A 26,220-nucleotide genomic window follows, 5' to 3' on the forward strand; every position below is an offset into this window, starting at 1 on the left:
TTTTTTTTTTTTAAAGATCAACAAGTAACAAAAGAATGAAGTTTTCATTAAGAAAAGTGGGAAATACAAAAATATAATTCAAAATGATAAGGGGGAGGGGGTTGTCTGAGAGAAGAAAGTAAATGAGGTCATCAGGTACAAACCAATGGCCCAAAAATTAAATAAAAATCAAAAGCAGCATCAATCAATAAAGAAAGAAAATCACATAGTGCTTAGATGAGTCAGAAGCAGCAAAGTCTTCTGGGAAAAAGTCATCATCCCCATTGTTTTGTTACTTGTCTCAGGAATATTAAATGTATGGAAGAGCTTTGTGGAAACTGATTAACCCGACAAACTGAAGCCCACAGACAAACTGATGCCCACAGACAAACTGATGCCCACAGACAAACTGATGCCCACAGACAAACTGATGCCCACAGACAAACTGAAGCCCACAGACAAACTGAAGCCCACAGACAAACTGATGCCCACAGACAAACTGATGCCCACAGACAAACTGATGCCCACAGACAAACTGATGCCCACAGACAAACAAATTCACACCCGCCGTGCGCCCGGAATCAGTTTGAGTGCACGTCTCCAACGCGGCATGTCGTGGGAGAACGTCAAACCCCAAAATAACATCCCAAAAAATAGTTTTTTTTCTCTTCCGCTTCTTCTTCTCTTTTAAATCCAACTAAACACCGACTACAGCACGGGGGAACCGGTGAGGGGTACAGTGTATAAAAATAAAATGTAAAAAAAAAAGGGGGGGGGGTAAAAACAAAAAAGTAAAAAGGACAACATGTACGTAAAAAGAAAAAACCTTTGTAAACACGGCACAATAAATAGATCAGCACGTGGTGACACACATTGTCATGTGGTACAACTTTCACACCTCACACTGGCATCAGTTGCATCTTCTCTTTTTAATTTGGACTTTTTTTTCCATTTTTTTTTTTTCAATATCTCGAGTGCAAAACATCACAAATGAACAATTCTGTATTCAAGTAATGTTATATACAAGAACAAGGGGCGGGAGTGGGTGGGGGGGGGGGGGTATTACAAATATGCAGTACTGTACATATAATTGCCATATTAAGAATTTACAGACGATCTCTTATTAACAGTAACAAATAGGGAAATTGTTTTTTTTGGGGGTTGGGAGAGGAAAATTAATTTGTACGAGACGAGCATTGCAATTAAGTCCCAAAACGGTTGCCAAGGAAACCCAGCCTTTGCCGTGCTCGTTCCGCCACCAGTTTGCTTCCACCACTAATGAACGATGCATAGCGCCGTAAAAAAAACGAAACGACGACGATGGAGTCACGCCTCCTCCGCGCTGCCGACGGGAGGCTACGTGACCTCCATGGCCACTGTGTTCTCCGACAGACTGTTCAGTGCTGGCTTGTCTTGTTCGTGAGTCTCCCTGATGGAACAAAACAAAAAGACAAACGGTTAGCTGCAAAGTAGTTGGAATGGTTTCATTAAATGTAACATTAGTGTCGCCCACCGCAGGAACGTGTACATCTGTAGTCTGGAGCGACTCGCGACCTGAACTCTGGAGACCCACGTGAGGGTTTTGAGTTGCTCATGTTTACAGACGGGTGCAAACGAGGGGCCAATGTCGTTAAGTTAAAAAAAAGTTTATTCAAACCGCCAAGAGGAACACGAGATAGATGAAGAACTACCCTTCAAAATAATGTGTTTGATGGCGGTAAACCAGTTCATCCCATCAACAGCAGTTCCTTTTAAAAAGTACCTGGAACTGAAATTCACAATTCAACAACCTCCGGCAGTGGAAGAGTACTTTAATTTACACTTTCTTCTCCAGAAACGAGGCCTGTTCTCCAATACTAATAATAAATAAAACAAACTCTTCAATAATCTAATCCGAGGCTTAGAATATTATTTAAAAAAACAGCCTTTTAGCAGCCCGTCGTAAGATAAATATCAAGGTCCAGACATTCATTTCACCCATTAACGCCGACACACTGGTCGCTGGTTTTCCTCACCTGGGCACTATGTCCAGTGGCGAGGCCGAGGCCGCGGTGACCTTGGGTTTCTGACAGTTGGCGGTTGCGGCGGCGGCGTGAGCGAGCTTTAAGGCGGATGTCGACATGGCGGCGCTCAGCGTCCGCGGGGCGTGGACGCGCTTGCCGGTGGGAACTCCGAGACGGAGGCTGTTGCTGCTGCTGCTGCTGTTGTTGTTGTTGTTTCCCAGCAGGACCTGAGTGGCGGCGGCATTAGTGGCGGCGGGGTGGGCGGTGCCGTTGTTGTTACTGGTGGAGCTGGTGGTGGTGCAGGGGTGGAGCAAGGCGGATGTCAGGGTAGAGGCGGGTGGAGCCGGGGCAGTGGGGGAAGGGGACGCTGTGCTTGAGAGGTGCAAGCCCTTGTAGACACCTGGGGGTACAAAAGATGTTATTAAGGTATGTTGTTCATATTGTAAACGTAAAATTATTAAAGATCTCCTGCGAGGACAGAAAGTAATTTATGGACAAGATGTTTGATCCTTTTTATCTCATCTTTTTGCTCCTTTATGGGTTTTTGGGACTGAAATGACTTCACCCTCATCGTTTGTCTCTTCACTGCATTGCAACACTTGGATGATGTGCACTTTACATTTTATGTGCATTATGTTTTTTTGAAGAACACATTTTTGCCCGTTACAACTTCTCCCAAACTGGGAGACGTCACCACATTCCCAGTGCTGCTTGTGAATAATCAAGACGGTCAAACGCAGGTCGGTAATCAAAGACCAAACACCACCGCGCTAAATAAAAACCACGAGGATCATTTCTCCAGCCGTGGAGCAACCCTCAGAATAATTATTACTACCATGGTGACAGAAGACAAGGAGTCCCTTTATTTACAGAAAGACAAAACGCTCTTGTCCATCATACCTGAGGGGGAGAGGACGCCATTGACTCCGCCTCCTAGGGCCAGCAGTTTGTCGGCGTTGACGATGGCCGAGGCGGCGAACTGAGCGCCTGCTTGGTCCAATGTATTCGGCAGGCCCTGTCGCAGAGAAGAACACGTTAAACGTCACCAACAAGGGAGTAATAATAAATAAATAAATAAATAAATAAACACGGGGGGGGGAAAGAAATGAGTTAAAGTTGTACGACCAGAACTGACCTCCGGGCCACTGACCTTTGTGCTGTTTGTAGTGGTGGTGCTGTTGGCTTGCTGCTGCAGCTGGATCTGCTCCAGCTGCTGTTTCTGCATCAGGGCCAGCTGCTCCTGATGCTGCTGGTACTGTTCGGCTGTGAAAGCTGAGACACACACACACACACACACACACACACGAGAGCTCGTTACAAATATGGAAATTAAGATTCACAAACATCAAATACGTCCTTAAAACAGCTCGTTTCACAGAAGACACAAAGACAAAGCTACGAAACGTTGACAATGTGCGACGCGCTTCTCAAGAATAAATTCCTCTGAAGTTGGATGACGCACGGCGATAAACGCACGTGTGAGAGAACGAGGCTCTTCAGAAAAGAAAGGAGCGCTCGGTCACACCTGCTGCAGCTTTTGGCAATTTAGCATCAGCGCCGCGTGAAACTCGTCACTGATGCACGAGATTGTTTGACGCCACCGATTCTCTTTGGGGGGGATAATTAAATGTAAATCTAGGTATAAATATTTGTTCTTTTAGTAAATGTAACCACAAACAAGTCAGATTACACAGAGTTCCTCGCTTTCTCTTCTTCTTTTCTCTTGTTCCTGGCAATACAAGAGTTTTAGTGATCATAACAATCACATATAATTAAATGCAGCGCGCCAGTTTCAAAATGAACCCCCCCCACCACCACCGAAAGTCACAGCTCGTCCTCTGGCGCCTCCTCCATCTGGAACCCCCTTCACGCTCCCTTCATTTAATCTGCTCACCGTCTCGTTTAATCAAAAATACAAAAACTTATCAATTCAGAAAGCGCTTGCGACGCACAAGTTTCTCTCAAAAATATCTTCATTAAAACGGCGTCCTTCAGTTTCTTCAAAACGCGGTTGACATCAACATCAAAACACGGCCGCGAACCGCTTGTAGCGACATTAAAAACACTGACTGGCCTCGCGTTAAATCCACGGGGGAGCGGTGGCATTTAGTTTGTATTCAGCGCCTCCGTCCACACGGACGCCCCAACAAACCCTTTTTTGCATCTCATGAATTTATTTTATCAAAACCCCAGCTTTTAATTGACAGCTCGTGGACTGGGTGGGGTGGCAGGCGGCGCGCTGTGAATGCAAAGCGGCGACTGCACCCGAAGAAAACATTTAAATAAACCTGTTCACAATGCAGCAGCCGGGCCGACACTCGTCATGCAATTAACAAAGACACTCCCAGCTAAAAATGACCGACGCAATGAAAGAATAAAGACGTCATGCGCCTGTCAAAATACTATTTCTAATTAAATAGATATGAACATTTAACTTAACAAAACACCTGCTTGACTAGATCCCGCTCTGAACTAGCGTCATCTTCATCATCCACTGACCTGGTCAACAGTTTATTTGGATTACTTTCTACAGGTAAAAGGATCCGTGTGAAAACTGATTGAGTCTTTTTTTTAATTCTCTGTAGAGTGTATCTTAACGGCGGGGTAAATATACCCAAACTACTGGCATGGCTTAATATCTCCAGGTGCAGGAATAAAACATGCGACCAGGAGATAACTGGCGGCTCTCTGATAACGTGATAATGTTCGCATGTAATGTAGCGTTGGCGAAACACTAGCGTTAAGCAGATTATGAAAATACATAAAAACTACTAATGACAAGATTTGTTTTAATAAATAAAAATACAAACTTTCATTTCCTTATTTAAAGTGTGTTTTTTCTTCATAAAAAAACCCCCACTATAGACGACTAGAACATAGTAAAAGGATAACATTTAAGATTTGTTGATGCTTTACTTCAGAGCGGTTGAAATGGAGCCTTGTAGACCAGCTGCGATAATCAAACCAACAAAAAGAGATCTGTATCTGCCAATATGGATCAATCATCGGCAATCGGTAACGTGATGAGGGATCTCTAAAAGTTACAGTCGCTCCCTTCTTTCTTTTGTGCCCGTTCTGCTCCGGGACTCCGACCCGTCACACGATCCGAACCGAGAGTCCGCAATGTGTGTGTTGGAGGGCGGCCGATCCACCTACCAGCAACGGGAGCGGCGACGACCCTCACCGGCCGCTGAGAGCCGTACGGCTGTCCCCCGGCTGCGGAGGCAGAGGCCGGTCGCTTCAGGCCTCGACTCAACTTCCTGAATAGCGGGTGGGCGTTGTCCAGCTCGTGTAGTGGTAGTGTCCGTGGTCTAAAGTGCCTCCATCGGCACGACCTTATGTTCAACAGTATCTGACTGAGGTCCGTGGAAGAGGGCGAGGAAAGAGCAGAGTTGCAGGAGGAGGAACTTCTGTCCGAGGTATTCGTTTCTGAGGTACTGGCAAACTTGTCGGTGGCCGGCGAGCGTGAAGTAGTTGTAGGAGGAGGAGGCGGCGAAGAGGAGGAGGGAAGAGGCAGGTCCGACATTTCTGGAGCCGATCCGTTGAAAACGTTGTCGTAGTCCGTGGACGCCCTGTCCAGCAACACCCTACAGGGGGGAGGAGGAGGAGGAGAGCGTCAGTGGGACACGTAAAAAAAAATACAAAAAAGAGAGAAAGAAAACCATTCTCGATTCTAGTACCGCAACTATCCGTAATAATCAAGTATTCTACCATCATGACGTCCGGCGATAAAGAGTGAGTCATACGATAGCATTGCCACATGTCCTGTGAGTAGCGTTATAGGGTTCGAGCATGTGACCAAAGCAGAACTTGGGACTGACCTGCCGCCGCGTCCCACACGTCGCCGAGCCATGCCGAGGCAGCGCCGCGGCAAAGTGAGCGTGGTCAGACTGTAGCGAAAACGGGCCTCGGCCAAACCGCCGTCCCAGGGTCCGCACCACGGCCAGCTGCCTACGCGGTCCAGACGAGTCTGGAGCAAAAGACACCCGTGACAATAATTAAGATGTCCTCGCAAGCTTTCAAAGCATTTTATACGTCATCAAGTCAACGTATATAACAGATCCCGTTATAACCAGAGCCTGTAAAGAGCATTTAAATACATCTACAACCTTGGGGCAAGACTGCTGGGATACAACCTTTAAATCCTACATCATGTAAAATTACAGCTCCATTATGCTTCTTTAAAAAAAAAAATATATACATATATATATACACACACACACACATATATATATATATATATATATATATATATATATATATATATATATATATATATATATATATATATATATATATATATACACACACATATATATATATATATATATACACATATATACACACACACATATACATACACACGCATACATATATACACACACGACCACAGTACTCACAGCGTTGTACTGGCAGCCTGCCTTCCTGCGAAAGGCGTAGGCACCATCTGGGTCGTTCTCCTCCTCTGCTTCCGATGAGCCCGAGTGCAGCTGTGGACACGCAAGAGGTCAAAAAGGTCAGCGGAGGAGCAACACTTAAATCACACTGAAGCTGCCGAGTGCAGTGACGGTATGGAAAGAGCAAGCGGTTAAAGACGTAGTTTGTTATTTCAAGTCCCTAAAAACGAAGATAGTCTCCAACATGTGTGTCGTGTGCTTTGGGATTTAACCAAGACACTGAATCTGAGGGAGTTCAGGTAAGTGTGAGAATATGCAGCCATGGACAGTTTTATTGGAATCAGTTAAAATTACAGGCACAGATTTGGAGGTTTTTCACAAAAGTGGTTCAGGTTACAAAACTAAGTAATGCATGCAGAAAAGTGCCAGTTTTCTGGCCTTTGCTGGTGTATGAGAATCTTTATATTACGCAGAGCACATCCTCCAACAACAAAAACAACATCTATAACAAACGATGCGTACCTGGGAGAAGGGCTCGTCGTCCGAGCTGGGGAAGTCGTACTGGTTGAGGTCCTTGGCATTAAAGACAACGGGACCCGGATGGTGGGGGGCTCCCGACGAGAGGGGCAACACCTTCTGCTTCTTCTGGTACGGCCTCTTCTGCCGGGGAACTTCCGCCTTCTCGGGCTAAATAAGGGGGAGGAGAGAAAGACTCATGAGACGTTGGAGCTCCGTAGAAGCACATTTCTCACTCACACTAGGGGTTCTCCCAAAATATTACATTTCAAGATGCATTATTTTCAAGGTATATTATAAATATGCCTGTTTATAGGCACTGAAAGTACACCTGAACTTTACACCCGGAGAGAAATAACAAAAACAAATCCACACTAAATCGTACAGTCCAGGGTCAGAACCCTGATATGAATACCGAGCCTCACCTTAGACTTGTAGTCCTTGAGGTCCATGTGGTCCTGGTGTCGGTACTGGTTCGTGACTGGGACCAGGGGAATGATCTGCGGCCTCACCAGCGCCCGTTCAGCCAACACCTCCGCCATAACCTCACCGCTGTAGTCTGACATGACGTTTCTGGAAAAGAAAAACAACATTTAATGTAACAGTTTTTCTCGGACTGTGTGTGTGTGTGTTGTTTGTCTGTTTGTGTGTGTAGGCTCACCTCTTCTCAAAGATCTCCAGCGTGAGGTGCAGCAGCTCTCTCTTGCTCTTCTCCCTCCTTTTGATCATTTCCAGGATGGTGACGGCTCGGCTGAGATCCCTGCGCAGCTTCAGCATCTTCTCGTAGGACGCCTCGTCGTTCTTGCGGTTCTGAAGTGGCCGAAAAGGAAATGGATGTTAGCGATACTGAACGAGAACATAATACAGCATAATAATAATAATAAATTTAAATCATGTTTAAATATATTACATGTTAATTTGTGTGCATCAAATGTGAAAATCAACATCTGGCAGGTTTGCAACACACATTTGATTGATCTTAACCGGTTTGCTTTCATTCAGTTAAGGCTAAACTTCTTCAAATGACCACTTGGGGGCATAAACATCCTTCAGAAGAAAGTTTAGAGGAAACTACAGTTTGATGGAGTCTGTGTTCAGCAGTGTGGCACCAATCATTTAAGAAAAGCCACTCGAGTGGATGTAGAAGTAATAGTTTTATATTCTAAGAGGTGCGCCGTTAGAAATCGTTCACGGTAACAGTATAAATCACCTGTCAACTTAATTGTTTTCATCAATTGATTATTATTGTTCTTTTATTTGGACCTCCCATACAATCCGCCTCACACAAGTCAACACTGTTTAACAGTAAAAGTACATTTATTTGTAAATGGAAGAAACCCTCACTGTGACAGGTTTGAGGATTCCTTCCTACGGGGGTGAACGGTGTTCTTCCTCATATTGGGTTGGTTGAGATGCCTCCTCTCGTTATGCTTTTACAACTTTACTTTGTCGGCCCAAAAAAACGAGTTATCTTTTATTCTCGCGAAAATGTCTACATTCCTCCCGTCACACTGATTATATACCATCATGTCAGCCGACCTTAGTTTGGAGGGAGTTATGATATGTTCATGGAGGCACTCTGAGTCCTCAATCAATCACCAATCTCACAGAGAAGCTTGTTGAGCAGACAAATTAATAAAATCGGCTTTTAATTCATCGTCAAGAACGACAGAAACAGCGTCTGCTCATGCCGAGTGGAGCGCGACGCCGTAAACCGAACGAGGGTTGCGGCGTCTGACAGCATTCCTCTTTTGTCGGCCCGTTGGGTTAAGCGACAGACAACAAACTGTATAATCATCTACGTCACAGGTTTGGCATGTGCAGCGTTTAAGTCAAACACAATGAAATATTTCCTGCAACAAGGTTTCCTCTCTCCTGTTGTCGTCGTCACATCAACTACGCAACGCAATGGCCGCCGAGAGCCGCAAACAAAAAAAATAAGCCAACAACCAGCATCTGGTGTGAATGCAACAAACCCCCTCCCCCCCTCCCCACCCCCGAGCGTAAAGACTACCGACCTTCCTGGTTTGCATCTTCTCGGTGCGCCGTCGGAAGGCCACGTAGGGGTCACTGGTGCTGGAGCCGTCCCGTCTCTCCTGCTTGACGTTGGGGATGAGACAGTTGGCCCTGCTGTTTTTCCTCTTGCGGCTCCAGTAGTCGAAGACCTCCTTGATGAGCTCGTCGTCCTCCTTCAGGAGCAGTTTGGCCTCCGGAAGGCTCACCGCCTTAAAAAAAAAAAAAAAAACAGATGCAGGCAGATGTTACATTTACTTATCTGTTATGGAGGGCTTTCTAGATTGCATCAGCATACAATGCGGCCATAAAAGAAGTTTCAAATTTGTGGTAACAGCGTTGCGTAGATGCACATTTATTATTTTTGCATTTGTTTGCTAACCTGCTGTCCACTGCCTTTCTCCAGCCGGTCGATCATCTCCTCAAACTGCAGGAAGCTGATCTCCATCTTCTTTTTCAGCTTGTTGACAAACGCGTCGTCTTCCGAGTCCAGGTCGTAGTCGGGCTGCTCGGTGTCCAAGCTGAAAGCTGCAGGGGAGGAGAGGAGTCGTGGAGGGATGAGTCTCCGGGCGATTTTGTGATCAATGCAATGCAGCGTTACAAAGCAACAAACACACACAAACTTTCCGTGAACCACAAACTTTTTGTTATTATTGGCACCGAAACTCACACGGAAGTCATGCGTGTGTGCAGCAGACAGTGAATCCCATAATAAAAACTCACAAAATGCACGTTCATGATTTAACAAGACAGGGTCCTTCTCAAACTGACAGCTACTGGCTGCCTTTACGTCTGATCGACAGATAGTTGCTTAGCAACATGTGCGCCAAGGCCAGTCTGTGCCACACGTGTAGTGTCAGTGCACGGTGCTTTCAGTGTCATGCGTTTGTGCGGGCAAGTCACATAACTGATGAACAAAGAGATCCAATACCTCCTCTCTACTCAACACTGTGCCCGCCACACGAGCAGCAGTCCATCTCTAGAATTCACCTTCGTTTAATGAGGATTTAAGTACTTTCTTAGTACGTTTTTAGAGCTTCTGTGTACAAATAAGTCAAGGCAAAATGTGCATTTTTAAATAGCTTAATGTGCTGCTTAATGTCCAAACAGCACAAAAGCTTTAATAATAAAAAAAAACCTGCAGCTGTGAGAAACGGAGGATAAAGAAACTTCCAAGATTGCTGAAAAACGAGGCCAGGTTTATGTTCAGCGTCATATTATCGAAGACCCGTTTAGTTTTTACACAAAGTAAAAGCAAACTGACAACTGCAGCATAAAAAAAAAAAAAAAAAAAAAAACACAAACCTGACGCAGTTCCTCCCTGTGAACGATAGAATATTCATTATCCTACATTCATTATCCTACACAGGACTAATGTTCTCGCACTTGACTGGAATAAATAATTGCTTTTAAGAGCACAGCCCACCCAGCAACTGTTGGATAATAAGGTCCGGGACACACTGGATGATTATCAGGGATAATTCCACCAGATTTAACCCTCCAGGCGACTGAAGGCATAAACTGAAGTAACGAACTGTATATAAAAACCCAGCAGCTCACAGACTGACCAGGCACATTATCGGACAATTCAATAGAGCATGCATTGACGTGTATATAAAAGTTTAATATCATTATATTGTTTTAAGTGTGAACAAACGTCCGACTCGAGACAAAAAAGGTGTTCCACTCACTGGGCTCTTTTTTATTAATTTTCCCAGGTTTTTCTCGAGCTCGCTTCGAAATCAAAACGCGAACAAGCTGCTGCGTTTATAATCAAGAGCGCAAAACAATGTCCAGATCGGATAACTCTGAGAAAGTTTTCAAACTCGATTCTTTGCTGGATTCATCAAACCGTCACCGTATTACGGTTGCGGCACATGTGCGGCTGCGTGAAGCGGCGACTCGCACCACGACGACGGGCGGCTAATTTTTAGTCGACGCTGCATTTCCCCGGACCTGGAAATGACACTGAACTTGCTCCACGTTTTCCGACCACCTCCGAGGAAACCTCGGAATTAGTCCACCGGGCAATTTGACAGAACAGAACAGAACATTCGTCATTTCATCCTCCGGCTGATAAACGGGGGCGTCCGTGTGCAGCAAATTGCTTTTCCTTTGAGAAACAATCACGACAACCACTTGTGACAAGACACGGTGACTGAACCGAGCGATCCAAGCCAACTCATTTCCTTTGATATCGTTACAGAACTGGGCCCAATCTCACAAAACTCATTTACTGTGACAAACATGTGACAACTCGGGGGGAGGGGGGGGAGGAAGCTCATAAAACACACGGCCGACGCCATAAAGTGGACAAATAGCCGTCTGAAACAGACAAAACCTTTAGTCCCTGTGGGTTTCGTGAGTGAACGCCGGTTTATTAAATAAATAAATAAATAAAAATCGCAAGGCCAGGAAATAGCCACCTTCTTATTTCAGTCACAAGAGTGTTGGAAACTCTTTATACTCAGCAGATTAACTTTTAGACAATAAAGCAAATGGTCCAGCGATATTTTTATTATAATTATAATTCTGATCAACGGCCCCCAAAGCGTCACTTAATGCATTCGAAAAAAATAATTGAAGGGACGACCGTTACGACCTAATGAAACGAGCGAGGTCCCTAATCCGCTACATCAAACTCATTTTCTCTTCTTTCAGCCTCACAGATTTGCCATTAGAGGAGCCCCACTTACGCTGTATGTGAATTAGCTGCTTTGGCATCTTGAACTCCCCGGGGTAGAGGGATTCGTAGTAGGTGATGTCGCTCTCTGCCTCGGGGACCGGGATGACCATGTTGTCCCGCTTCTCGCCGTACACCTGCTGCGCCGAGATAGCCCGCTGGAGATGGTGTTCCTGCAGACACAAAAAAAGACACCTTGAACCTCCGGGCGGGGTTTCAGTTTACAGATTCAGGAAATGGGGACTGGAGGATTTTACAATCCCGCCACGTTGATTAAAATGCATTTGATGCCACCAGAGGTCCGTCACTACTGGTGAAACGGGGATAAGGAACACGGGAACTACGAGTGGTGACTGAAACGTTACAGGACGTGCTGGAGTATTTGGGATTTAGCTACAAACGTAATTTAGAGCCACATGGTTTTATTCCAGTCCGGCACCCACAACCTGATCACCATGCCCACGTGTGTGTGTTGGAAGTATAGGTCTCCACATGTTGTAGCTGTGAAAGTTAACGTCCGCTCAGGCTCACTTGGGGGGTTTTGTCCTTTAAAGTCGCCCAAGAAATTACATGATGTAATTACTCCAAAAAGCTAGCATCCTCCATAAAAAAAAAAAAAGATGCTAGCTGGTGCCTGGAAGCAATAAAAAGAGCTTGTGTGCCGTGGTCTACAGCTACACTCTATTTAAGGAATAGAGCATTGATAGAAAACTGTCGTACGGTTTGGAGGCTCTGCTCTTTGAGGGGGCCCTCAAAAGAATCCATGCAGCAAAATGACACACAGATCCTCCGGGTTAATATTCATTGATCACAGCTTACACGTACAGTACATCTTGCAACACGCTCTCTGGCCACGGTGTGAAAAATCGGGCCAGGGCGTTAAGTGGGGCGCCAAACTGCCTTCATCGGTACCGTTTCGTGACGGGGGGCCTCATGTCGCCTGGCTAGACACACGGACAAAACCAATACCAGCGTCGCATTCACAGCTGGTAATTAACCATCACATGGTTTGTACCCCTAAAGAGCACCAATACATTCCTTTAATAAGCAGAAGCCAAATCCTTCAAGAAACATTGCATTACTATATTATTAAGCCTGCTAAAACTGTCTAGAATGAGCTATGGAAGCTATGGATTGAGCCAAATCAGAACCTGCCATCAAATCACCATCATCTCAAGAGCACAGATACAGAGGACACCATGTGTGTCAGTTGGCCCCATCTAACCGCCACAACTGTGCTACAGCACGCCACTGCCAAGCCGGCTGACGGGTAATGTGCCGGAAGGCAGGCAGGATGACTAACTGGTTTGCCGACCGGCAGCTTGTGTGAACGGTCCCAATCAGTCGTCGTCGTAGTAGTAGTAGTAGTAGTAGTACTAGTAGAAGAAGAAGAAGAGCCTTTGGCCCAGAGCTGGGCGCTGAGCCGCTGGCAGGCAGTCTGTCAACAAGGCCGCGTGCTGCCGGCCTCTGGCGAAGGTGGCGTGTGTTTATCGTTTCCCCCCTGCGGCTGTCTGAGACACAGGGGAGCAGCGAGAGGGGGCAGGGAGAGTGCGTCTGTGCCTCGGGAAGCTCGACAGAGCGAGAGAGTGTGTGTGTGTGTCCCACTCATTCATGTAAGCGCGCGCGCTTACATGAATGAGTGGGACTCGGGTCTTCATCCATAAAAAACAATTGACTTTGCCTTCTGCAAAAACAACCACTAAAAGTGAGTCGGGGCTGGTCTAATGCACATCCCTTGCAGGATGATATCCCACTTAAACAAGGCATCAAAGAGCTTCGTTAGGATCCAACATGTGCAGTCGACACTGAGGGGAAAATCAGACCGACCTTGATCCTAAACTTTCATGAGGTTTCGTCAGATTCACCTCCAGAAAAATTCAATTCCGCGACCCAACTCTTAAAGTCACAGCTTCTCTTATTAAAAGTCTGTTCGGTGTAATAACATCACAGCGGCATGTTTCGTTTAATATTAAGCTGTTATCTTTAATATCACAATCCGAACTGTATAGTTTGAGGCGTTCAACGTATTAATAGCTTAAAGAAACATTGTGTACATGTGCTTATCGGACAAACGTACTGCTTTAATCCATATCTGTTGGCGTGTAGCCTTTCAAAAACAACATTTTTGCTGCTTTAAAAACAAAAACTCCCACCAGCAAGTCACACATCTGTATCGACGGGCGGTCTAGCAGCAATTTAACAGCCCCATAAATTACATTTTATACAACAATAACAATCATATTCAATTTCTTTTAAGATATTAAATATGTAACCGTTGAATGTAAAAACGGCACACTGATAGCTATATGCACAACGTTGATCACATTTAAGTGTTGGTGAGCAAGCCAACGGAGAGCCGAGATGAGGGGTGTCCGATCCAAGGAAACTGGTTTGTACTTCAGGATTTAAAACTCCCCAGTGCTGATTAACGGGGCTCAGCGGGCCTTTAGAGAAGTTTCTGGTGGAAACATCTCTAAATGCACATTAGGGTACAGATTCAAGATTACAACTTGGTTCTAATAAAATAAATAAATATAAATATAAATATATATATATATAGACATATATATATAGACATATATATAGACAATATAAGATCCAATCACCAATCCAAAAGAAGAGTAGCTATACTGCAAGATACTACTATAGCCGTCTGAATCTCATCCTCGTATGCAAACATCTGTCCTCCATAAAACAAAACAAAAAATCATGACTGTTGGCAGCGTTTAACAAAAAAGGGGCCTGGGTTGAATTTTAGGGGCAGCAGGGCTTCATCAAGGCTTGTGAAATCTCTCAGTATGTGTGATTTCATTTTATATCATGATATAGTACATTTAGTGGAATGTCCATTGGCAAAACAAAGTACACAAGGTAATATTTGACGACTTAAAACGTCAATATCATGCAAATCTAACAATGGGTATTAAAACAGAGGTGACAAAACAGAAGTATCCAACAGCATGCGTTAGGGTTGGTATACAGCATGCTCTGTATAGAAGGCTTTGATGCGTCAGTCTGCACTATGAAACTTAGTTGCCCGAGTGTTAACTAGATGTTGTTATTTATTAGTCAGGCGTAATGCAGAACGTACTATAACAGACCAGCACTATAGTAGCACTGTGCCCTGATAGTCCAATACATCTTAAAACAAGTGTTGATCATCTTGAGACACGTGTAAGAGTACGATAGATTACTTTTTTTAATTTATTATCCAACTGAACAAAAACCCAGTGTTGCCAACTTTCTTCAGCCATTACTACAAGCTCCAAAAGGCAACACCCGTCCCTCCAGGCCTCTCATGATGACAGTTAACCAAAAACATGGCTATTAGTACCAACGACCAAGCTGCCAATATGGAAGAAAAAAAAGAAAGAGAAAAGCCTTCAAGTTTAAACTGCAACGCTTACCAATAAAACAGTTGCAACCGATCCGATTGACTGATGTATAGCAATATCACTTTCACTGTAACATCACTGCAGGCTTTAATAAGTCAGTTGTTCCGCTTAGTTCTTTGACGACGGCTGGATTTTCGTTTCAAAGTAAGCTTCTCATGGTTGCCACGTGACGGCCAGAAGAAAGAAGTGGAACAGCAAACGGTTTCACCGGGTTGCATCAGTGGGCCGTTTCTCAGAAAGACATCCGGGCAAAACGGACGCCTGTTTCTGCCGAATACAGATGTACAACGGCACTAACCAAGCATGTAAATGCTACGCTGCGTTTAAACCAGCCGGCCCTCGACGCGTTCACAGAGACCTCTCAAGTACACAGCAGTTCAACTCATTCTGTACCGGTGTGAAAACATCTCCCTCAAACAACTGTATTTATTTAAGTTTCTTGTAAAAAAAAATTTTTAAAACGCATGATTACGTTATAATGCATCTTCACCCAATACTTTAGAGCCTGAACGCATCATTGTCCGTTAACATTAGTTGTTTAGCTCACTGCGATTACTCTGAGCAACATGTATGGGAATTAATTATAAATACTTCCTCCAAAAAAAATGAAAATAATGTTCTTTTTTCCCCTTCAAAATATAAATAGTCAAAGTTAAACAGCCGGAAGCTGCAATTTTAAACAAACATTGGCAGATTTTCAACTTTACGATGGTCCTTAAAACTCAGCATGTGTGAGAAACGCTTCCGGCGGGCAAAAGCATTTAATCAAAAAACATTTAATCAAAATCACTTTGATCCATTCCAACAACAACAAAAAAAAAAAAACACAGGTTCCACTATCCAGATCCTGTAAAAAAATGTTTTTCAATGTTGCATCTCCTCATCGTGGGAAGCCAGGAGTGACTCGGCCGAGACCAACAGTCACGTAACAAAAACGGCGAACCTTTAACTGAACACAGAGCAGAGTTTTTCTTTTTTATGTTATTAGTGCAATATATAGATATTGCACTGCTCAGGAATATTCCTGAACACTCTGCTCTACATAGCGGTGCCGGACTTGGCACAGTGAGCAATACCACTGCGGGTTCAGAGGGTTAATTTAGTTGTTTTTCTTTAGTAACAAGCTTGCCGTCTCTTAGCTCACGCCGAAGAACTTCCACACCGACGACCTGTTGCGCTGACGTTAAAACCACAATGAGTCGCATTAAAAAACTATTTAAAAGTTAATTTGCAGCCGCAAAAAAAATAAAAATGAAATGTGACGGCCAATGAGCTGAAAAGCAGCTGGTTTCGATCAGTGCATCTCTAATATAAAAGCAATTATATGTACATAAAAACTATTAAGATTTAAACAAAATGTTGCTCCTGGCAAAAAAACAAAATAATGAGTCATCATGTCGCCATAAATAATAAAGAGGATGCCAAAGAAGCAGAAAAGTAAGACTGTCAGTATGCCCTCAAGACGTTCGTAGTCATCTGTAACACTGTTTTTATGTTTGTCCCGGAGCACCGTGTACCACAAGTTTGGACCGGGGGGAGGGGGGGGAATCTGTTCTGAGGGTCGGCGCTGGAGAAGCGGTTCCCCGAGGCGTCTCCAGACGAATCTTTCAACACGTTCAAGTGCAGTTTACTGTGACCCCCCCCCCCCCCACACACACACACACACACACCTCTGTGCAAGTACACTTGCATAACCTTCATGTTCCCATCACATTCCCGCCAAATCACTCCCCACGGCAAACGCCTAAACTTTCGAGCCAACATTCTCCACAACTCAGAAAAAGAAAATCTCACCGAGCAAAGAAAAACATGCCGGCTGCCAAATATAATCAAGCAATGCATTTGCTTACTTTTCCGGGGCCGCTGCGATGCCCCGGAGAATAAACACTTAGATTGAGGTGAACCGTCAGAAGGTGCCCGCCCACACACACACACACTCTCTCTCCCTCCCACACACAGTCTAGAAATAACCTTTTTAAAATGACCCCATCGATCACTGTCGTGTCTACCCCCCACCACCCCCACCTCAGACAGCTACTGTCCCAGACACTGTAAATGCCACTTATGGGAGAGGGTTGGTTTTGAACACACACACTATTATGCCCTCGCTTGGCACGACCGTTTAAGTTACCGAGCATGAATTGAGAAACTTTCCATTACGCAATACTGCCGTTAAACCAAAATATGTTTTTGTATCCCCCCCTCCGACCTTCAGCATGGGCTCGCTATTGCATAACAATGAAGGGAAACCAATTACTCAAACACGGACCATCCCATGGCTTCTAATAGCCAGCCAAGGACTGGAAATATTCCTAAATTCCCAGTGCACTCAGCTGGGGGCTCGTCTATAAACGTTGGGTTGGATTCAAGAACCTTCCTGGAGGCTGGTGTTTATTTCCCACGCTGGGGGAAAAAAAAAAAAACTGCTGACCCACCAAATAAAAAGGGTAACTTTCAGTTTCGCAGCAGAGACTTTGGACAGGTGACATGTCGAGGTCACGCGAGCTGTGAGCTCCCACCAGGGGCCGCAGACATTGACCTCACGTTCACCCAAATGTAAACACAAGACAGTGTTCGGGCCAAAAACAAACAAGCCGCACGTGCCGAGGGAGTTTCGGCGTTGGCGGCTGTCACGCCACACACACACACACACACACACACACACACACACACACACACACACACACACACACACACACACACACACACACACACACACACACACACACACACACACACACACACACACACACACACACACACACACACACACACACACACACACACACACACACACACACACACACACACACACACACACACACACACACACACACACACACACACACACACACACACACACACACACACACACACACACACACACACACACACACACACACACACACACACACACACACACACACACACACACACACACACACACACACACACACACACACACACACACACACACACACACACACACACACACACACACACACACACACACACACACACACACACACACACACACACACACACACACACACACACACACACACACACACACACACACACACACACACACACACACACACACACACACCCCCCCCCCCCCCCCCCCCCTTGACTCAGCGGATCCAGCAGCAACAGAGGAGTGTAGTTGTGTGCTTACTGTGGTAAAAAAACACATCAAAATAGTGCTAAAAGTAGAATTTGGAGAAGTGGGTCTGTGGTTTCAGTTTGACAGATCTCCACGAACAGAGTTGGAAAGTTCAAGGACACCACGGAGACTTTGAACGGGGCAGTCGATGTGGCCAGGCGCCGTTCCCTCCGTGTAGATTAAGTTGTGAAGGATCAGGGATGCCAAACAAAACAAACATGTGCACTTGCAGTAAAATAACACAAGTGCTGATGGGGTTTGTATCTACCAACATATTCCCATATGGGCTCTACACCGAGCAGACAGCTCCACAGGCCGTGCTCTTATGATAATATGACTGTTGCATAACCAAGACCTCCAGCAGCTCCCCCCCCACCATCCCATCTCGCTCCCTTCCCTCCCATTGCCCTGACCTCCTCCGAGCTCCACGTGCCGCTGGTCTGCCAGTCTGCTGTGCCATCTGACACACTGAACCCCTGACACCCATCTGGAGCAGGAGACTGCAACATGCTGAACAACAACAGTATCCACTGGGACGTCCTGTCCGGAGTGATATCTCCTCCCTCTTTGCTTGCCCTTATATTTAAACATCAGTCAAAACTGCTGGGTCAACTATAAAAAAATAACAATACTCTGGGAGAAACGGATGTCATGCTTTAGAGGAGCAAGAATTAAAAAAAAGGGGGGGGGAGCCATCTAATAAATTTAAACATATATAGAATTAAACAACTCCAGTCCTAAAGAGAACCAGCACACTTTGTTTATTTACCCGTCTCAAGTGGCTAAAACATCTCTCTCCCTCTCCCCAACTAAACTACCATAATACAATAAGGCTTAAAAAAGGGATAACCAATTAGCCACATGTGTCAATTTGAAAAACATACAAGTGTTTGAAGATTTTAAGTGTGCGTTTCAATGTTCTCATCGGGAAAAACATAATAAAATGTCAACACTAGGGAACCCAGAGAGGCAGTTAGTCAACAGCAGCTACACTGACAACCCACCTTGTTCCCAGGTGTTAGCCCCCCAACTAGAATGTCAACACAGGTCAAATGTCTCCCGTTTAGTGACTGAATGACTGAGATGTTGAATACCAAGCAGGATATGGTTAAACCTGCGCGTTCACTGTTCACATAACTGAATGACAACAGAGTTAATGATCACAGCCTGCATTTAAAAAACAAAACCACCACGGAGCTGCAACCGTGAGAACTTCTTCCGTCTAAACCACGTCAGCACGCGCAATAATGTGAACCCCCCAAAAAAGGGCACAAAAACACGCACTGCATCCCATAAAAAAAAGGTGACAAGAGACCGGTTTTCGTTGTTGGTTTTGTTTCTCCCCCTGAATGCGGCAGCAAGTGTGTGTTGACATTCTCGCTCTGCTAGCAGCACAGATGCCACATATAAAAATCACACAACAAAAATGAAATCGCTAGCTCCCCCTTGCCCTGGTGCTTCGCAATTACGCCAACACAAGGCCCCGTACCGACAGGCGAGACAAAATGTCGGCATTGCCGAAGTCACATGACTCCTTTGTACTCAGAAAATCCGCTCGCACACAAATAAACCGGCCAAACGGTGCGATTTTACCCCGAAACGACGCGGCCCCGCGCGACCCAACCGTCCGCACGCTGTCACACACACAAAAGCGGCTCACGACGGAATTCCGTCGTGAGAGAAAAAAAAAAAAAAACTGGCGGCCATTTTGTGAAAGCTTGCGCAGGAGAGAGAGGGAGAGAGAGAGAGAGAGAAAAAAAGAGAAAGATCGTATGAAAAATAAAAATATATAAAACCAAAAGCATATGATTATTTCCACAATTTGACGGTTAAAAGCATACCGATTCCTCTTCTTTCTCCATCCCCGTAGGCATCTGCGGCACGGCCCGGTTAATGGACGCATACTCGTGTAGGTCGGGTAAATCCTCGCAGCGGAAGACGGGTAGTGGCTTGGAAGCGTCCAGCGCCCGCGCCCGAAACGACAGTTTGCTCATTTTTCCCCCACAATTCGAGATGCAATATAAATCTCTCGGATCTCCTAATATTCAAAACGGTACCGGGCGGAGCTTTCATGGATGTTTCTGTGCGGTTATCTCTGTTCTAACGTTGTAGCTTGTAATTTAGGGCGTCGCCAAAACGGAGCCGGGGGAAGGCCCGGATCTCGGTCGCTCTCTCTCGGACTGTTTTTTTCCGACGCTCCGCTCCCTATCGTTGGTTCAGTGCGCCATGGACAACATGGCGGACATTTAAAACTCTTTTGCTCTGTTTCGCTCGGAGCGGTCCAACCCCCAGTTCGCGGACCGACCATTCCCACACGATCCCGAGCGCTTGCGCGTTGCGGGGGTGGGGGGAAGGGGTCATTTTCATCGCAAACTAAACTCCGCTCCGCACATGCACATACATTATTGAAATTACCATCAGACATAGGCGGAATGTTTATATATTGCACGGATTAAAAAATAAAAATAAAAAGAATGGATTCAGATTTTTTTTTTTTTTGTATACATACAGAAGTAAAACAAAATAAGAAACTGATAAAACAAACTTATATTCAATTACAAAAACAGAAGAGTCAATTAAATACATTAAACACGTGTATAACAAAAAAAAGAAAGTTATAATTAATGTCACTACATTTTGTCAAATTTTGCAAGATGCAATGACCATTATATGTTATTGTTTAAAAAAAATGTTGGGGTGTTGCTTGTTTATAGTTAATATTTATTAACTGTGAGGTCTATATTTGATTATGAATTATCTATAACGGCGTGTGTTTTTTTTAACCAGACCTCTCAAATCATGAGAAATCAAAGTGTACCCATTTAAGTAGATAGTTGTATACTTTTCCATTTAAATGTGCACTGATATTATAGAGAATATTAAAATAGGTGTTAGCTCATTTTTTCAAAACAAGCTCCCCTCAGGAAATACAGTTTAACTACCCATGAATTCAAGCAGTAGAAAAAGTTCCAATCAAAATCCCAGTTGCTCCTTTATTCAAAACGAGTTTTAGTCCAATACAATACTCGAACGACTTCTTTTATGGCGTTTGGTTTCATGCAAAACTTGAACAAAACCCTTATCAGAAGTACAAGACACACATTCCACAATTTCCACTCCAGGGCAACGCCTAAAATACCACAGAAGTAACTGCCCCTGCTATCCAGACCCACTGGACCAGATCCGTTACTGGTGATCCTATAACAGCCCACTTAATAACAAAAAGTGTATTCCAGGTGAAACGCTTCACGGCAACATGTTCAAACACCTGAACAATGGCGCCCTCTTCTGGTCCGACCGTGGAAAATACATTCAGGGCACCAACGTGTCTGTTTGAACGCAGTGCAGACACTTTTTATATTTGTATCCAAAACACTGAGCAGCTCCATGTGTATTGCTTAGTTGGGGTTGCTCCAGCAGACACCCCCCCCCCCCATATGGATTTTGGGGAATTGAGCACTACCATCTCAGCTCAAGGCATCTCGAGAGGCAATTAATCCGGGTTCGTCAGGGTCCGAATAACATTTTACAAATCATTAAAAGCACCTTACCTGGTGATGACATTAGGTCTAGCCGGGGTCCACCCAGTGGAACCGGGATTCACGTTTCATCATTAAATCCACCGCCTGCATCTCGAGGACCTGGGAGCCAATTGACAAGCGCAACAAGGACATTTAGCCACTTAAAAAAAAAGATAATAATAAAAAGAAACACAAAGCTTTGAAAAGACATTTTGACTAAGTCACAGGAAAAGATAAACCGAGCGGCTCGCCAGTCAGGTTAAACAGGAAGTTCAACTTTTAAATTGTTGATTGAAAGAGATTTAGGAGAGGGTTGTCTGGGTGGAGCAAAGTAGAAAACATTAGTCCACCACCTGATTATAATTGTGCCGCCTGGTCTAACCCTCCAACGACCACACCTGGCTGGACTCATGTGCATCGCTAAATGGACCGCTGTGCAGAGGGAAGTGGCATTAAGCAGATTGATTCACCTTGCAGCCACCAGTAAGGGACTCCATTGTCACGTGAACCTCCACCATTCCTCCTTGATCTTCTCATAAATGCAAGTGCAACGTGACAGAGAGAGTGCCATCGCCAGTTGAGAAACAAGTTTTGGATGCTGGAGAAATCAAAAGCAAAAGGTCCCAAGTCGGATTCCAACTGCCCATTTTTTTTAATGTGACGCCTCAACATGTTTATCTTTGAATTAAATATCTGGGCATCCAAATGTTTTGGGAGGATGAGCTGTAATAACTTAAGGTTGATCACTTAAAACTTGGAGACCAGCTAAGTGGAAAACTAATGGCGTTCCCATCAGCCCCGGCTGTACATTGGGGGTTTAGTATCAACAGAGTGCTGAAGGGACTTGTTCAGCAAGATACTCTCCACTAGTGAACACCTCAGTTATGGTTTTTTGATGCGCCGACATTTGGGTTAAGTTGCTGATGTTGCTCTTGATTCTTATGTCTTCTTGTTATGTTTCCACTGAGTCAAAATATGATGCATGTGATGTTAAAGTGACAAACCCAATGCTGCTGGAGGTAAAAGTTAAATGGGAACAATTCAACTGTCCCTGGTGTTTGTTATTTATTATCAGGGCAGATTTCAATTTTTTTTTATCATGAAGGCGGAAGACAAATTAATCCCCTAGAGGATAAGTCATAAATATTAACAAGCCGGTTTCCTTTAGGACAAAACTATTGACACTTGGTACCTCACAATGTCTTACCACACTTGTGATACATCGTCAATACTGAGTCAGCGATATCGTATATTGATGGTGGCACCAATGTGCATGTCAGAATCAAAACATGTCTGCTAAATTTTGTATAATTGGAAGCCTGATATAATAAATGCAGCCACTTTAATACTGAGGGCTGCTTTTTAAAAATGTAACATCTCATTTTAGAAGTTTGTCTCCCCCCCACTTACAGATATTAAAGCTGTACTGTGTATAAACAGGCCTTGAAATACTATATTTATAGTAATTACCAGCCTAAATACTAATTATTAAAAAACAAAAACAGCCCTTCGGGTCAGGGCATCGGTGTCCTATGATTATGCAAAAATGACATCGAGCTGGTCTGACACAGTTCACACTTTCCCCAATTAATAACCACGACCTTGACTTCTAAGCTTCTTAAAGCTGAGTTTACACGCCGAAACCCCAATGACCCACGCTTTGTGCGAGCCCTCAAACGTATCATGTGGGTGGGGTTTGACCCACAATACCCAGAGGATTTTAGACAATCAAAAAGGAAACTATTTTTAAATGTAGTTGTCTGGTTTGCAGCCGAGCTGGTTGACCTGATGTCGTGACCTCGACCAATTTGGTATTAATAATAAAGCAAATGTTTTTTTGATATACAAACAAGAATTATGAACTAATCCCCTGGATGCAGGTCTTCCAAACTTCCATCTCTAAGAAGAAAGGTTTCTTCAGGGTATCCCCCGGTTTTTCGTTTTTGGGGTCCATATAGGGGGCGGTGGGTTACTGTAAATAATGCAGAGGGGATATGAAGAGATTCAGAACCAGGCCAGACCAGGGCCAAGCAGTTCCCCGACAGACCACAGTGGCACTGTTCAGCCACACACCCTAAGCCTCAAATCCAACAATGTTCACATTTCCAAAAAACCAAGATGATGAACCTTACTGGGGAAATTATGACAACATATTATTTAAATTGAAACGTTTTGAATTGGCCGTCATGCACTCTTCACCTCCGCCTCCTGCTGCTGCTGATGGTGTCCTTCCCCTTCGTAAGCGAGATCTCGGGGTTTTCCGACAGTCTAGATCGACCGTTAACGCAACAACTAGTGAACTAGATTTTAAAAAATGTTTTCTCGCATTAAAAAGACACTATTTGATTTAATCGATCGATGTCACGACCTTCCTCGCGTCGAGAGCCGGCCGAAGAGATGAGGAACTTGAGGGTTTATGAGTCCAAGCTGACCAGCCAGGAATTTGATTGCGTGTATGAAATCATCTGATGCCAGAAAACACTATTCACGATGGGCCTTTTTTTTTTTTTTTTTTTTTGTGGTGGGCCACCATCGATTCAAGTTTCACAAAACATCACAAGAAAACAATACTCACCGACTCGATCTTTCGGCACACATTTTGGGGATTAAAAAAAAAAGACATGGATAACATAACAAGTTAAGGGGAGGAAAAAAAACGCAACACGACGCAGCTAGCAAGAGAGAGAGAGAACTAACGTGAACGTGAGCCACCAGTTCTTCCAGTTGGTTTTTCATAATTAATAAATAAAAATAAACGGTTGGCCGGTATCCTGGCAGGAGGAGCCGCTGTCCGCCGTTACATCCACCTCGTCACACACACAAAAAGCGTTTATCGGTCGGTGAAAAAGTCAGTGTTTTCCTGTCGATGCAAAGCAGGCTGAAACTAGAAAGGTGGACACCAAAGTGCTACTGTTGGGGGTTAACAACTTTGCTGTAAAACACGGCCGGTGATTGGACGGCCGAAGCCACCAATCACCTGTGGAGAGCCCTGGCCTCGTGTCGTCACGTTCCACGGGGGATGGAACGCAACGCGATTGGCTGACTTTGCGACGAGGCTTTCTCCTCTTAGCTGTTTTTATTTTTAAATTTTAAAAAGTCACACTTTCCATCTTTTTTTTTAAATTTAAAATTTATAAATTATAAATTATAAATTTAAAATTTATAAATTATAAATTAATAAATTTTAAATTTATATATATTAATACACACAATATTTGTTTTGCTTGGGCTTCAATACAGACTTGCTCCTCATTTTCTTGAACCTATTTTACTAGTTTAGTTTCTTTGGCACAAAAAAAAAAAAGAAAGAAAGATACATATCAGAATGCAGAAAGATGCAGAACGCCTACTGGGCTTATTTGAAGCCTCCACCTATAAAATATAAAAATGTCACAATATTAAAGAGAACACAAAATGAATATGCATAAGCTTTGACAAATATTTTTTTTTTACAAAATATGTTATAATACAACAACAAAAAAGAAAGAAAATTGTGTCTAGATGTGCGGTGTATGAATTGTTGTTCCTTTACTTTAAATTACTTACTCCGACCATTAAATATGCATTTATTTGCACCAATATTGTTTACAACTTACAGAAACACTTGGCTGTTTATGCAAGTCCTTTATATTACTGGTCTTGGTGCTTTTATCATAAATATTTATATTTTAAGACATACATACATGCCACATTTATTCCCTTAATTGTCCTTGTTCTTAAACTGCCGTGTCTATCTCCGTGTAATTACATTGAGAGCAATGAAGTCACACACACACGTGTGTACCAGAAAAGAGCAAATACCATTTTATTTCTAACAATTTATCGGACTCCTTTGCATCCTTTAGTCAGTGAGGCTAACTTGCTTCGTCATAAATAAACAAGACTCTCAGTAAGAAGTGTGGCGTTGGAGGGAAACTAAAGACGCACCGGCGTGTACAAAATAGGAATTTCACAATAATATCGTAACAATCTAGGGGTAAATTGTTTTCAATGTTTATTCAATAAATAATTTCAGAAATACAGAATTGCAAATGTGAATTGTTGAATAAAAATAAAAAAGGCACATAAGAACAAATGGCGTTACCTTTTTTCCTTTTCTTTTCAAACCATCTAGAAATCATTCCCTTACCACTGATCTTTACAACTGAACGACATCAGTCATTCTTTCTTTAAAAAAATAAAAAAAAATAAAAAGTTTGATCGAGGCACCACAAAAGAGTTGAATTACTGACACACGGAGAACAATTCATATCCTACAATAAAAAATAAAAAAACCAAGGCATTCCAAGAAAAGCAAATTTAGTTAGCAAATAAGGCAGGTTTGCGTGTATTTGGCATTGCTGTGAAGAATTAAGGACCTGAGTTGGCTTTAAACAAAGTAAAAAAACAACAACCTGGAGCCAAACAGTAACACGACCGCACAGCGACGTCCTTTTATATCTTTTCTGGACAAAAGACACATTTCAATTGATTGTTCAGATGGAGTTAAGTCGCTCGGAAAAGACACACCGACGGCCTCACTCCTGTTCTGTGAATACATATATGGC

General features: G+C 43.8%; 1 protein-coding gene across 6 annotated transcripts; it reads right to left on the reverse strand.

Moving 5' to 3' along the window:
* On the reverse strand, positions 1–24,585 carry LOC117746091 (enhancer of polycomb homolog 1-like). Of its 6 annotated transcripts, none has more exons than XM_034554930.1 (15): positions 24,249–24,585; positions 21,704–21,793; positions 11,605–11,764; positions 9,291–9,436; positions 8,914–9,120; positions 7,557–7,705; positions 7,321–7,468; positions 6,902–7,066; positions 6,383–6,472; positions 5,804–5,952; positions 5,139–5,569; positions 3,133–3,254; positions 2,883–2,997; positions 1,995–2,382; positions 1–1,408 (listed from the first exon to the last, which is right to left on the reverse strand). In XM_034554930.1, the coding sequence occupies exons 3-15, from the start codon at positions 11,702–11,704 to the stop codon at positions 1,336–1,338; spliced, it is 2,283 nt and encodes a 760-aa protein (XP_034410821.1). In that variant the 5' UTR covers positions 11,705–11,764; positions 21,704–21,793; positions 24,249–24,585; the 3' UTR covers positions 1–1,335. The 6 variants fall into 6 exon arrangements, with proteins under 6 accessions (XP_034410821.1, XP_034410819.1, XP_034410818.1 ...); XM_034554928.1 differs by having other exon boundaries at positions 3,118–3,254; XM_034554927.1 differs by lacking the exons at positions 21,704–21,793; positions 24,249–24,585 and adding an exon at positions 19,994–20,575.
* Positions 24,586–26,220: the final 1,635 nt, after the last annotated feature.

Source organism: Cyclopterus lumpus, chromosome 17 (genome assembly GCF_009769545.1).
Source record: "Cyclopterus lumpus isolate fCycLum1 chromosome 17, fCycLum1.pri, whole genome shotgun sequence".
NCBI lineage: Eukaryota > Metazoa > Chordata > Actinopteri > Perciformes > Cyclopteridae > Cyclopterus > Cyclopterus lumpus.

Excerpts from the sequence above, each read along its gene's own strand:
- LOC117746091 (XM_034554926.1), bottom strand. The coding sequence starts at position 20,146 with ATGAGCAAACTGTCGTTTCGGGCGCGGGCGCTGGACGCTTCCAAGCCA. Across the intron at positions 7,067-7,320 it reads TCAAGGACTACAAGTCTAAG|CCCGAGAAGGCGGAAGTTCC; the intron begins GTGAGGCTCGGT and ends CCCCTTATTTAG. Across the intron at positions 6,473-6,901 it reads ACGACGAGCCCTTCTCCCAG|CTGCACTCGGGCTCATCGGA; the intron begins GTACGCATCGTT and ends GCGTGTCCACAG.